Here is a 15,424-nt window from a genome sequence, read left to right as displayed (position 1 = left end):
CGCTTATATCCGCGATACTCGCCCTCGAACAAAAAAATTATAAATAAACCACACATGTTCCCTCTTTACTTTCATCTGTCGAGGTCGCTCACCACTACTAATGCTTGAAATAGTTTGAGCATCTCTGGCTTAAATGTACATAAGGTTGAACCAACAAAAAAAGACCATATATATATGAAATTTAATGGCGATCGGTTAATGTTAACCCGTGCCACTTGAGCGATCTTTGTTTTAACAAAATGCTCTCTAAAGGCCACATTTATGTTCCAAACGATGATCATAATGTTCATTGTTGTGGCTAAAATACGAATCCTACAAAAATGTGGAAAGGAACAATTGATTTGGTCTAAACTTTGCATCTCGTAATATTTTGCTCAAACTTAGATAATGTTCGAATATGGATCAAATTGATCTACTTCTTCGGTTTGTACCTTTGCTATTGTCTTGCCAATACTGTCTGTGTGTAAACGCCTAGTTAGATATATGTGAACTACTTGTGCAAAATGTCAAGAAAAGCATTGACATTTCCGCCGTTTTCTTCTCCAAATTAATGATGATGAACGATAATATCGATAGCAATCGATTTTTTGAAATGATATATTGAAAATATCTAATGTTGGGAATATCGATAGTGATCTGCGAATCTGCACCTGGAATGTTCGCACTCTTTATAGAGATGGTGCAGTTTACGCATTGGCAGATGTACTTGAAAAGTACAAGGCCGACATTACTGCCATTACGGCCACACTTAAAGGTGACGGACTGTATTATATCTGACATGACACAAATCATGAGTTTGGTTGCGGATTTGTAGTTGGTCGGAGGTTAAAACATCTGGTCTCCAGCTTCACCCCAGTGAATGAAAGACTCGCTGCAATTCGATTAAAAGCAAAATTCTTCAACATCAGCTTTATTTGCGCTAATGCTCCCACTGAAGACAAGGACGTACAGACCAAAGATATATTTTATTAATATATTATTCTAGGCGATTTTAATGCCAAAATTGGAAAGGAGAATATCTTTGGCCCAAAATTCGGGAAATTCAGTTTCCACAGTGAAACATCTGACAATGGTATGAGGCTGAAAGACTTTGCAGCTGCAAAAACATGGAAGTTAGCAGTGCCAGATTTAAACAGATCAAAGAACAAGTAATCAAATTGATCATGTTGTGATAGATGGAAGACATTCATCGAGCGTGTTGTATGTACGATCGTTCCGAGGAGCAAACATAGATTCGGACCACTACCTTGTTGCAGCAAAGGTACGTACACGTCTAAACGTTGCAAATAAAGCACGAACAGATACAACGCGGAAGTTGGACATCGGTAAGCTGCAAACACAACAGATAGCCAAAGCAAATTAATGAAAGAACTCCTCGTCCCGATAACATATCAGTACAATGGCAAAATATTGCCTACTCCAAGCAAACAGCCGCAAAATCTGTACTTGAATACCAGAGACCTCCACCAAGGAATCCATGGTATGACCAGGAGTGTCGTGCTGCTACCGAAGAGAAAAATACGGCATACAGGGCTACTTTACAATCAGTAACAACGCGCATCGCACGGGAGAGGTATCGGGAGAAAAAAAGAGAGGAGAAACGTCATTTCCGCAGGAAAAAGAGTGAAATGAAAAGACGGGAGTGTGAAAAATCGACATGTACAGGAGCCAGAATGAAGTCCGAAAGTTCTACCAAAGAGTGAAACATCAAACTGATAGCTTTGGTACAGGCACATCCTCCTGTAGAGACCAGCAAGGTAATTTGGTAACTGATACAGATAGTGTGCTCAGGATATGGATAGAACATTATCCGATAGTAGCGAAGACGTCGAAAATACCACAGATCCAATCCCAGAAGATGGTATTGAATGTATACCGCCCAGCCAAGATGAGATAAAGACAGCAATAAGTCTGCTGAAGAATAATAAGGCAGCAGTAGGCCTATTCTGTAACTTTTATCGATTGAAAAGTTGTTAAAAATTCTTTTGTTTTTGTAACAACTACAAAACAAACAAATGAAATTGTTGTAAAACAAACATTGAGTAAAGTTGTTAAAAAGTTACGGAGCCGATGGCTTACCAGCCGAGCTGTTCAAAACCGGAGGCGACACGCTGATAAGGTGTATGCATCAGCTAGTTAGCTCCATCTGGCAGGAAGAACGCGTACCCGACGATTGGAACCTGAGTATTCTGTGCCCCGTCCACAAGAAGGGAGATAAGACTGTATGCTCTAACTATAGCGGCATAAGTCAACTCCCTATTGCCTACAAGATCGTGTCAGGGATATTGTGCGAACGACTAAAGCCTATGGTCAACGAGATAATTGGACCATACCAATGCGGCTTTAGACTTGGCAAGTCCAACATTGACCAGATATTTACCCTGCGGCAAATCCTGGAGGAGACCCAAGAGATGCAGATCGACACATACCACCTTTTTGTCGATTATAAAGCTGCCTTCGACAGTCCGCTGCGTTCAAAGGTATTCCAAGCCATGTCTGAATTTGGTATCCTCGCAAAGCTCATCCGGCTTTGTAAAATGACTTTAACTGACACGAGGTCCTCAGTTAAAATAGGAAAGATCCTCTCCGAAGAGTTTGGTACCAAAAGAGGTTTCAGACAAGGAGACAGCCTTTTGTGTGATCTCTTCAACATCCTGCTGGAAAAGGTTATACGAGAGGCAAACGTCAAAAGAAGTGGCATAATCTACATCAATAGTCACATGATGATATAGACATCATGGGCCGATCAGTAAAAGAAGTAACTGATACCTTTATGAAGGTCGAAGGAGAATCTGCTAAAGTGGGTCTGGTGGTAAACGGTGAGAGGACCAATCTCCTTTATAAGTTTTACAACAGGTAGTCCTCGTGCCCCCATTACAACGGTACGAGTTTGTTCTGAGGCAATGGCCCAAAGCTCTAAAAAAACTGCCTACAATAACTAACATGCCTGATGAGCTTACAATTTGAGTATCTGATTTGGCCGTAATCCCTCCAAGAGGACTATAACGGAAAGCAACCTTGTGCACCTTGGGTACCCTTACAAAAATTCAAAAGTTGCAGTTAAGAGCAGTTTAAGAGCTGTTCGAGGATCGTTTAAAAATTCTTACCGAATGTTATCCATAATTTTTTCATGGGCAAGTTCACGCTTGCTGAAATAATAGTCCGTAAGATCTAAATAAGCAAAAATGTAACAGGCGGCTTTGCTGGCAGGTTTTGATTTACTTTATTATTTGTTGGATTGATGCTGCTCATTCTGTGCGAGTTCAAACCTTCATCTATGGACGATATAGAATCGAATACCGGCTACGCAACCAAAGTCCTTTTCCCCAATAATTATGTATACATGTATATTAGGCCGGGGCAATTTGTATGGAAGGAAAAAAACCGTAATGAGCCCTTCGCGTTTCTGATTCCTGGGATTGAACTGAGCAAAAAGTCCACTAGACCATAGGTCTACGGTGAAAATCGATCCTCCCGATTTAGACTTTAAGTTTATTATCCACGTTTTTTGGACATTTTGGCATATAACGGCCAAACCATTGAGATTTTCGATCCAACACAAAGACGAGAATTGTAGCCAAGACAGTAATTAAGAACTCTTTAATACATCGCAAAAGTATTGGCAGTTTTGGCCTTGTGAAGATGCAAACTTTTCGGAAAATGTCGATAAATGGAAATGTGCTACAAAAGTTTACCAGAAAAATATTCAAGCGTTCTGACGCAAAATTCTATCGTATTGACATCCATGGACAACGAAAATGCCTTTAGTTCGTTTGGGTCACTTCGTTTTATTTTTTTTATAACGGTAAAAGTATTGAAAATCTGCGTTTCTTACATTTTCAAATTTAAACGGGCATATCTTCTTTTTCTCACAACGGATTTCTATTGATCTTTCTTCCTTTTAAAGGGGTGAATAATATCTTTCGAACAAATTATTATTATTTTTTAAATCGGTTAAAAAATGGCTAAGTTATAGCAGTTTAAGTCTAAAAACCCCACAAAAAAGCTAGACCTATGGTCTAGTGAACTTTTTTGCTCAGTTCAATCCCAGGAATCGGCCTAATGTACATATTATGTATTATGGGGGGTTTTAGATATTGTGGTCCATTTGGGCCTATTAACAAAAGCTCGCAAGTGATGCGGAGGAGATACCTACCAGCAAAAAAACTCATTACAAAACCCTATACTATCCCATAATTTTTACAAGAGCACATCGCGCGAAATAAGCGGTTATTTAAAGTTCTTAAAGGGTATAAACTAAAAGTCGCGGCTACTTATTTATATGCCCTTGTTAAAATAATGGGTTAGTAGGGGGTTTTGCTGGGCAGAAGGAATGGATCGACATACTTCATTTTGGATGTGGATCTTATTTTAGGAGTCATTTCAGTTGATCGCCGTATAACTTACACGTTTTGGACCAGTATGTCAGGAAACATAGAATTGCCTCAAAAACATAATATCGCTGTAAATAGGACCACAAGGAGTAGCATCGGTATAATTTTCCAAAGGATCTTGGAACAGATTCTGAACTGCACGTTTGTGGGGGAGATGGGGAGAAGGAGAAGAGAGGTATCGTGCGCTCCAGCCACTACACATTTCACCATAGGGTTTTTTTACAAGTTTTGGGCAATTTTCTCAGCAAGTATGTACTAGCCCGTGAAAAAATTTGTAGCGTCGTAATGAGGGCACGAATTCAATATGCTACAACAAAAATCAAACCGATTTGTGAGCAGCTCTTAAACTGCACATTCCGAAATTTGGTGTGGGAGGTATCTGAAGTAGTGCACCAATATAATTCATATTTAAAACTAATCTATGTATTGCAGAAATTTTGTGCAAAGCGTGGACCAAACCGGTCACTGCCTTCGAGAGCTATCGTGCACACTATTTAGAGAAAAGTTTTGAACTTTTGTGGGGGAGGTACCCGAAGGAGTGCCCCGATATGACCCATCTTCGAACTTTAACTAAGTTTATTCAAAATATTACGAAGGCCAAATTCTGGACTTAATAGGTTGATCCGTTCGAAAGTATCGTGCACCACATATAGTGTCATAGGGGGTTTTAACAACTTTTGGGCCACTTTCTCAGAAAGTATGGACTTGCCCCTGAAAAAACTTGTACTATCGTAATGGTGGCAGCGCATACAAGTTGTTGCAAAAAGAATCAAAGGGATTCGAGAGCAGGTATTAAACTGTACTTTTCCCATATTTTTGGGTGGTAGGTACCCGTAGGAATGGACCGATAGTGATCATATTCGAACCTCATCTATGTCTAGTATAAGTTTCCCTATGTGAAAAGTATGGACCAAATCGGTTACTAATTTCAAGAGTTATCGTGCGCACAATTTTTTCGAACATTTTCGAACTTTTGTGGGGAAGGTATCCGAAGGAGTGGAGCGATATGACCCATCTTCGAACTTAAACTAAGTTTGGACAAAATATAAGGAAAGCTGAATTTTGAAGGGAATCGTTTGATCCGTTCGAGAGTTATTGTGCGCTCCAGCCAGCCAGACGGACGGACTACTATATTTTTCGGAAAGTTTATATTCACCAAGTTCACAAAATTCTAAAATCCACCTAGACAACATAATTTGGAAACATGGATGTCGGATCTGTAGTGGGGTTTAGTTCCGTCCATAGTTGGAGTTCTCAATTTCTGGTCGAAGATCTGTATACAACTGATAGGGTTGGTATAGGATTTAATTTTGACGAAATAGAATGGTAAATAAGTCAAAGAGGTCCTTTCTCGGGCGATGTCTATAAAAATCATATGGGGTCATATTTTGAAGAAAAAAAATTTTTGAAATATTTTTGTGATACCCTACCTTATTTTACAGCAATTATGAATATTTTTTTTAATATGCATTTTTCTTTTTTTTTCTTTTATAGAAACCTCTGATCCTGAAGACGAAAGGTAATTCAGTATATTTTCTTTAAAATATTTCGCTGGTATAAGATCGTTGTTACTTTTCCTATTTAAATTCAAGTAGATAGTACATAAAAGACAATTTAGTAAATACTTACGATGAAAACAATTCCGAAACTGTTGATTCAGAAAGATTTTTTGATTTAATTGCATTTCATGTTTAGACATTGATCATTAAAAAATATCTTAAAACTAAATATAAATATTATGCTCCTTACGTGATGAAATGATTTTATTTTATGGCGATGGCACCACCACAAAGGTGGTCATAAAACATATGAAGAAAATACAATACAATGGGAAAAGTTGTTGAAATAATAATTCAAACATTTTGGGTGATGATATCAAAATTGAATTGCATGAAAATATGATGACATCACAAATGAATTCAAATATTTACAGTGGAACAGTGTTATGGGGAACCATGATATTATAACTATAGGATGTAAATGGCATTTAATCAATAAATTTATACATTTCTTTAAATGTTCCTCATAACCCATGTACCACTGTATCAATTCAACACAAACAATATGTTTCATAAAAATGTGGGCCACTCCATACAAATATGAATACAATTCATTCTAATTGAGAAGACAACAACGGATGAACGCCAAAAAATACTAATGAAGCTGTTTGCTGATGATGATGCCTGGTCAACGACTACAACAATGAGAAGAATAGAACAATTACGAATGTGTAACAACGATGTCAAGAAGAAAACAAACGTGAAAAAATACAACGCACAAAAGGATTGATTGATTCATTTATTTGATTCAATGATTTAATGAAACGATGGCGACAACGATGAGCATTTTCAGCTCTACAACAACAAAAATTGATGAAGAAATGACCACAAACAGTGGGCAGACAAATGATAATGGCAATCATAGAAACTGCCACTCACTGTCCAACCTCTTGAGAGATGTTCTAGCGATCACAAAAATATACGACGACGACCACAAGCACAGATTTCTTCATCTACGTTTTACACCAATTGAATGATTTTTCAACGCTAAGGAAATGTAGGGCAATGCACTTCCAGACGCATGAAAAAAACGGTAGCGAAAAAAACATAGATCTGAGGATGAATGGCTCGCTTAATTGAACAATCAGAATCAGATAGTCGCATCATCATAACGTTACCCATTACTGGAGCCATGCAAATTAGAAATCTCGTCAACGATGTGGCCGTGTGATATGAAGGCGTCACTCGCCCCATTGCTGTAAGAAGGGGAAATTGAAGATTTGGAAGGAAAAAAATGTAGGATATTAATATATTTATTTGAATAAAAAGAAGAACATACATACATATTTGAGTGTTTCATGAGATGAGATCGATGAATTAACCTAAACATTCCATTGATGTTGGGGTCAGTTTTTTATTTCGGCGTTTAGTATGTTTGGATCTGCATTTTAGATTAACCGTTTAAAACATTTTACAAATTTCTTCAAAATGAAGATAAAACAAATAAAAAAAGTATTAGTCGGCTTTGCCGACAGAGATATACCCTCAGCCAATGTGAAGTGAAACTTTCATTGACGGACAGATCGAATGCATTTAGGGTCTCTTCAGAATTTTGTGGCCCTTTTTCAACATTTTAACTTGGCAACAAAAATGTGGATTAGGAATTAAGTGCCCGAAGACACAAATGTTAAACTTTTGTGGGGGAGGTACCCCCAGTTAAACTAAATTTTGAGAAAATATTAGGAGATCCAAAATTTGGACGAAATTGGTTGGCCCATTCAAGTGATATCGTCCCAACATTTTAGTGACATTTTTTAAATATTGGGGAGAAGTACCGAATGTTGTGGACCGGTATTGCCCCATGAAACTAAGTTTGGATAAAATATGACGAAGACCAAATGATGGACCAAATCGGTTGAACAGTTCGAGAGTTATCGGTGACAAAGGGTTTTTTTACACCTTTCGGGCGTTTTTTCCCAAGAAATATGGACTTGCCCCCGAAAAAACTTTTACCGTCGTAATGGAGGTAGCGAATGTAAATCGCTTTAACAAAAATCTAAGCGATTCGAGAGCAGGACTTAAAGTGAACTTATCCGAAATTTTGTGTGAGAGGTACCAGAAGGAGTGGACAAATATAGTCCATATTCGAACCTGATCTATATCTGGTAGATATATATTAGGATGTGCAGAGTATGTATTACATCGGTCACTCCCTTTAAGACTTATCGTGTGCACAATTTTCCGAACATTTTTGAACTTTTGTGAGGGAGGTACCTGAAGGAGTGGACCGATATGTTTTACCTTCGAACTTAAACTATGTTTGGACTAAATATTACGAAGGCCATATTTTGGACCGAATTGGCAGATCCGTTCGAGATCTATCTTGCGCTCCAACCACTACACACGGTATCATAGGATTTTTTTCGCACCTTTCAGGCTATTTTATCAGGAAGTATGGACTTGCCCCCGATGAAACTTGTACCGTCGTATGGGGGACAGTGAATACAAGCGATTCGAGAGCAGGTCCTAAACTGCACTTTCCCCAAATTTTTGTAAGGGAGGTACTCGAAGGAGTTGTCATATATAGTCAATATTTTAACCTGATCTACATATGTCTCATAGAAATATTACTATGTGCAAACTATGGACCAAATCGGTAACTGCCTTCGAGAGTTATCGTGAGCACCATTTTAGCGATAAGTGTTGAACTTTTGTGGCGGAGGTACCCAAAGGAGTGGACCGTTATAGTCCATCTTAGAATTTGATTTAGGCTTTGGCCAAATATTACGACTGCCAACTTTTTTACCCAATCGGTGTATCCGTTCAAGAGCTGCTGTGCGCTCCACTCACTGCACATGGTCCCATAGCGGGGTTTTACAGCTTCCGGACCATTTTCTCAGGAGTAATGGGACAGCGAATACAAGTTGTTACAACAACAAGTAAGAACGGCGTTAAGTTCGGCCGGGCCGAACTTGTTATACCCTCTACCACGATTTGTATTGAAGTAAAATGGAACAATTTCCCTTCGTGTATGAAGAAGACAAAATTCCAAATTTCAGCAATTTCGGTAAAAAATGTGGCTAATTTTCACAATAACCACATTCGGAAGGTACCGCTCTATGGAGGCTATATATATAAGACATGGACCTGTACCGGCAAATTTCTGGGAGAAAGTTTTATACCTTTAACGAAGACTAAGTACCAAATTTAAGCCATTTCGGTGGATTATTGTGGCCATAACCTTTAAAATACCGAAAATTGGGAGGTACCGTTCTATGGGGGCTATATGAAGGCGTGGACATATACCGGGAAATTTCTGGGAGAAAGTTTTATACCCCCAACGAAGACTAAGTGCCTCTAATTTCAGCCATTTTAGTGGATTATTGTTGCCACAACCTTCAAAATACTGGAATTGGGGAGGTGCCGTTCTATGGGGGCTATGTGAAGGGGTGGACCTATACCGAAACATTTCAGGAGGAAAGTTCTATACCCCCAACGAAGACTAAGTACCAAATTTTAGCCATTTCAGTGGATTATTGTGGCCACAACCTTCAAAATACTGAACATCGGAAGGTACCGTTCTATGGGGGCTATATGAAGGCGTGGACCTATACCGAAAAATTTCTGGGGGAAAGTTTTATACCTCCAACGAAGACTAAGTACCAAATTTCAGCCATTTCGGTGGATTATTGTGGCCACAACCTTTAAAATACCGAAAATCGGGAGTTACCGTTCTATGGGGGCTATATGAAGGCGTGGACCTATACCGGGAAATTTCTGGGAGAAAGTTTTATACCCTTAACGAAGACTAAGTACCAAATGTCAGCCATTTCGGTGGGTTATTGTGGCCACAACCTATAAAATACCGAAAATTGGGTGGTACCGCTCTATGGGGGCTATATGAAGGCGTGGACCTTATCCGACAAATTTCTGGGGGAAAGTTCTATACCCCCAACCAAGACTAAGTACAAAATTTCAGCCATTTCGGTGGATTATTGTGGCCACAACCTTTAAAATACCGAAAATCGGAGGCTATATGAAGGCGTGGACCTATACCGACAAATTCCTGGTGGAAAGTTCTATACTCCCAACGAAGACTAAGTACCTAATTTCAGCCATTTTAGAGGATTATTGTTGCCACAATCTTCAAAATACTGAAAATCGAGAGGCACCGTTCTATGGGGTCTATATGAAGGCGTTGACCTATACCGAAAAATTTCTGGACAAAAGTTTTATACCACCAATGAAGTCTAAGCACCAAATTTTAGCCATTTTGGTGCATTATTGTGGCCACAACCTTTAAAATACCGAACATCGGGAGGTACCGTTCTATGGAGGCTATATTAAGACATGGACCTGTACCGACAAATTTCTGGGGGGAAGTTTTATACCTCCAACGAAGACTAAGTACCAAATTTCTGCCATTTTGGTGGATTATTGAGGCCACAACCTTTAAAATACCGAAAATCGGGAGGTACCTTTCATTGGGGCTATATGAAAGCGTGGACCTATACCGAAATTTCAGCCATTTCGGTGGATTATTGTGGCCACAACCTTTAAAATACCGAAAATGGGGAGGTACCGTTCTATGGGGGCTATATGAAGGCGTGGACCTATACCAACAAATTTCAGGTGGAACGTTTTAAACACCCAACGATGACTAAATACCAAATTTCAGCCATTTTTGTGGGATGATGAAGCTAAAACGTCAAAAATACCGAAAATCGGGAGGTATGCTGATCAATAATATATATACTTTATAGGGTCTCCGACGAATATTTCGATGTGTTACAAACGGAATGACAAATTTAATTATACCCTCCATATGGTGGAGGGTATACAAATTGAAACGATTCGAGAGGAGGTCTCAAACTGCACCTTTCCGAAATTTTGGGTGGGAGGTACCCAAAGAAGTGGACCGTTATAGTCCATATTCGAACTTGATCTATGTCTGGTAGAAATATTAAAAACACAACAAACATTGTTCCACAACATCCCATACGGGACAAGGGAGACTTCTCTCATATCAATGAGTGCACCCCGATTCATATTTAGCTCAATGATATGGGACCTACTATTTATCGCCGAGTCCGAACGGCGTGTCTTAAGACACCACTTATGGAGAAGTTTTTCAAGGCTGAAATACTCAGGAAATGTCGCCAACATTACTGAGGGGTATTTTGCCACCGTTGAAAAATGTTTGATGTTGCTTGGCCGGGGAATCGAACCCCCGACCTTCTGCGTGCAAGGCGGGCGTGCATACCATTGCACCACGGTGGCACCCTATCTGGTAGAAATATTACGACATGCAAAGTATGGACCAAATCGGTCAGTCCCTTCCAGAGTTATTGTGCCCATAATTTTTACCAAACAAATCGTTTGATCCGTTCGAGAGTTATCGTGCGCTCCAGACATCTTGACAGACCTACAGATGAAAGGACATGGCTAAATCAACTCCAAATTGTCTGAAACGGATTTCGTCCAAACATATTAGACCCCAAGTATGTACGGTTACATTAGTTTTAGAGTTAGAGTTTTTTTGCCGGGTTAACACACTTCATAAGGATTTATTTGACGTTTGCGCTATGGAATTGACCTTTGAAACCCAACTCACTGAGTTAATCCGGTTAAGTGTAACCGAGGCATTAAACCATTATTTCGATGAGGCACCATTATTTCGATGCCCGTATTAATGTCTATATACTAGAGTGGGGTGATTTGAACACCATCACGGGCGCCTGGAGTTTCTGATTCTTGGAATAGTGCTGAGAAAAGAGTCCCATTTTGTAGGACAGTGTCATTTATCGATATTTTCCGAAAAATGTGCACATTATCGAGGCCATAACTACCTGAAGGAGCGTTCCAATGCTTTTGCAATGTACTAGAGAGTTCTTAATTATTGTGTTGGCTACAATTGTTGTCTTTGTGTTGGATCGAAAATCTCAGTGGTTTGGTTGTTATATGCCAAAATATCCAAAAATCCTTGAAAAAAACTTCAATTCAAAATCCGGGGGCTCGATTTTCACCGTAGACATATGGTCTAGTTGACTTTTTTGCTCAGTACAATCCCACGAATCAGAAACTACAGGCGCCCGCTAACACTTCCTTCCATACAAACCACCCCGGCCTAGTATATACCCTCGTAAGCATAAATGCTGAGGGTATAATTATGAAGAACGGAGAAAAATTGATGGCACGTATATTGAGGGTTTGAAAATTTTTGTCGAGCAGTAACCAAAAAAGATAGTATGTTCCAGGCTTTTAGTTGTGCAGTCCAGCATAAAATTCCAAAGTAGTAAAAGATGTTCTCCTTCAGATGAAAGAAAAAACTACTAAAAAATTGGTAGTTTTTTCTTTCATCTGAAGTAGAACATCTTTTACTACTTTGGAATTTGGAATTTTTTTTGTTTTGTACAAAAACAACCCCGAGGAAAATTTTTTGTGAAGAATTTGAAGCGACGCTGTTCAAAAGCGGGGAAAGCTGGCTCCTCTAATTTACATCGCGACGTACACTTTCCAAACGTCGATATACATACGTTCCTTTTTCATAATTTGGTCAATTTGTAGTTATTATTATTTTTTGTCCTACTTGGTGTAATTACCAGAGTCAAAACACCATAAATTTAATCTCAAAAAACACGATAAATTTAATCCCCGGATCCAACTGGCATATCCTATAAAAAATATATCAAATCTTACTATGTGTAGAAATATCTCCTATTTATGCACATAGGTACATATATATCTACCCTGAGACCTCATAACCCACATACTTAAATAAACACTTATTTATCGCCAATGAAGAGGGTATAATCGAAAAACCGAATTGATGAATTTGTCGAAATGTCTTGGCGCGTGTTGTTGCTATTTTTGATAATAACTTAAAATTAGTTTGTAATAAATGTTTGTGTATTTTTTGCAAATTGATTGTCAACATCAAAGGAGAGAACTTTGATGTTGGCAATATTTGAAACAATGCAATCATTCCCCCTTTTTTCTAGACTTGATAAGATTAGACGGCTTTGTTGCTGTTGTCTACTCCCAAAAAAGCACGTAGACCTGAATTTTATTGCATAATTTTTTGTTGTTCTCCGCACTTTACGGAATAATGACGTCGTTATACTTACGTAAATACCAGTGGCGAGGAATTTGTTTTGTTTCATTGATTTGTTGCGAATGATAGTGCAGTTATCAAAATTATCTATTGAGACACTGCTTGATTATTCGCGAAGAAATTCGACAATATTAAAGTGTTTTATTTATATGTCATCCGAAAACTGTGATTTAAAATGTTAACGAAATATAATGGTGAATAACTTTTGATAGGTCTATGTAAATCTTTTCCATTATTTTCTAATGTCAGGAATAAAAGATTGGTTTTGGAAAAAAGTCGTCCATATAGGGTTTGGGTCTGTCAACAAAAAGCTGTCTAATATTTTTTACTTGTTTCGGTTTATCGAATTTTTCAAAAAATGTTTATTGCAATTATGGTCTTTAGCGCACCAGCAAGTCAGTCTGAAACAAATTTCGACCAAACATACGCGTGAGATTAGGCACGTTTGGCTAATCTGGCCAGCAAGATCGCCTGATTTGACCGCTCCAGACTTCTTTTTGTGGGGCTTTTTGAAGTAGCGGGTTTATGTCAGCAAGCCTCAGACCCGTTCAGCTCTTAAAGACAATATCCGTCAAGAATGTGAGGACCTATCACCGGAAGTTTTGGCCAACGTGATGGAAAGTGCCATAAAAAGGGCTCAAATGACAATAAACTATGGCGCACAATTTTTCCGAAAATTTTTGAACTTTTGTGGGGGAGGTACCTGAAGGGGTGAACCGATATGGCTTATCTTCGAACATAAACTAAGTTTGGACAAAATATTATGAAGGCCAAATTTTGGATCGAATCGTCAGATCCTTTCGAGTGTTATCTAGCGCACCAACCACTACACACGGTGTCATAGAGGTTTTTTAAACCTTTCAGACTATTTTCTCAGGAAGTATGGTTTTGCCCCTGATGAAACTTGTACCGCCGTATGGGGGGCCGTGAATACACGTTGTTACAACAAAAATCAGGTCCTAAACTGACCTTTTGCGAAATTTTGTGTGGGAGGTACCCGTAGTTGTTGACCGACTGGATCCATATTGGAACCTCATCTAAGCTTGGTAGAAATTTCACGATGTGCAAAGTATGGACCAAATCGGTCCTTCCCTTCTTGAGTTATCTGGCGCACAATTTTCCGAGCATTTTCGAAATTTTGTGGGGGAGGTGCCGGAATGAGTGGATCGATATAACCCATCTTGGAACTTAAACTACATTTGGACAAAATATTGCGAATACCTACCACACGCAGGCACCTTTTACAACGATATAATTTTTTTTCGGTGGCAAATCCATACTTCCTAAGATAATGGCCTGTGAGCTTTAAGTAACCTTGACAGCAACAACTAAAATCGTTTTGAAATGTTTTCCAAAAACTTCTTCTTGCGGGCCCTGTAGCGATGGCACAATTTTTTTCGGAGGCAAGCCCATACTTCTTGAGCTAATGGTTCAAAATCTCCAAAAAGCTTGCCGATAAACTAAAATGGGTAGTACGAAAAATAACCATCAAAAACAGAAACCGATTTAGTCCAAACGTTGTGTATCGTATTATTTCTTCGAGGCTATGAATTATGTTGCGGGTAACTTCCACACAAAGTTTTAATATAGTGCAGAATAAGGACTCGTCTGATATCGTTTTTAAATTTTTGCCTTCAGAAGATGACAGAAGTATTGTGTTAGCTTCTCTTCTGTAGATCCGAGGCTGAGGGTATATCTCTGCCGCCAAGGCTGACTGATACGTTCATACTTGTTTTTATACCCTCAGCCTTTAGACTAAAAAGGGTATATACACTTTGATACGACCAAAAATGTGCTTCATAGAAGTAACGGTTTTAGACCCCAAGTATGGTTGGACGAAATTCGTTTCAAACAATTTGGAATCGATTTATCCATGTCTGTCCCTCTGTCTGTCTGGCTGGTGCGCACGATAACTCTCGAAAGGATCAACCGATTAGTTCGAAGATGGCCCATATCGGTCCACTCCCTCGGGTACCTCTCCCACAAAAGTTCAAAAATTTTCTGTAAAATGATGTGAACAACTCTTGAAGGGAGCAATCGATTCCTGTTATAGATAGGGTTCGAATATGGAGTATATCGCTGCACTCCTTCGGATACCTCCCACACAAAATTCGGATAAAGTGGATTTTAAGAGCACTTCTCTGATCGGATTGAATTTTTTTTCAGTAGGTTGTCCTTGCGGCTCCCTTTACGACGTTGCAATTTTTTTCTTGCGCAAGTCCACACTTCTTGAGATATTAGCCTAAAAGCTGCAAGAAACCCTGACTGCACCAACCAAAAAGAGCAAATCCGCAAGATAATTCTTGCAGGGAGTTTCTGCTTGGTGCAGACTTTGCACATCGTATTATTTCATTCAGTCATGTATCAGGTTGGAATATGGACTGTATCAGTCCACTCCTTCGGGTACCTCCCACACA

General features: G+C 39.0%; 1 protein-coding gene across 20 annotated transcripts in view; it reads right to left on the bottom strand.

The window, feature by feature from the left end:
• LOC141404034 (uncharacterized) overlaps positions 1-15,424 on the bottom strand; it is a 146,415-nt gene that overhangs the window by 100,107 nt on the left and 30,884 nt on the right. For 10 of the 20 annotated variants that reach the window (XM_073987249.1, XM_073987251.1, XM_073987254.1 and 7 more), the window contains exon 3: positions 7,072-7,149. The exons of the other annotated variants lie outside the window; for them this stretch is intronic. In XM_073987249.1, coding sequence (XP_073843350.1) covers positions 7,072-7,149 — 78 coding nt within the window. The remainder of the gene's footprint in view (positions 1-7,071; positions 7,150-15,424) is intronic. 20 annotated transcript variants of the gene reach the window in all.

This window comes from Musca autumnalis, unplaced genomic scaffold (assembly GCF_047663935.1).
Source record: "Musca autumnalis isolate F117 unplaced genomic scaffold, ASM4766393v1 scaffold_4, whole genome shotgun sequence".
Classification (NCBI taxonomy): Eukaryota; Metazoa; Arthropoda; class Insecta; order Diptera; family Muscidae; genus Musca; species Musca autumnalis.
The sequence above is the reverse complement of the archived record's forward strand: the minus strand, read 5'-3'. Positions and strand labels throughout refer to the sequence as shown.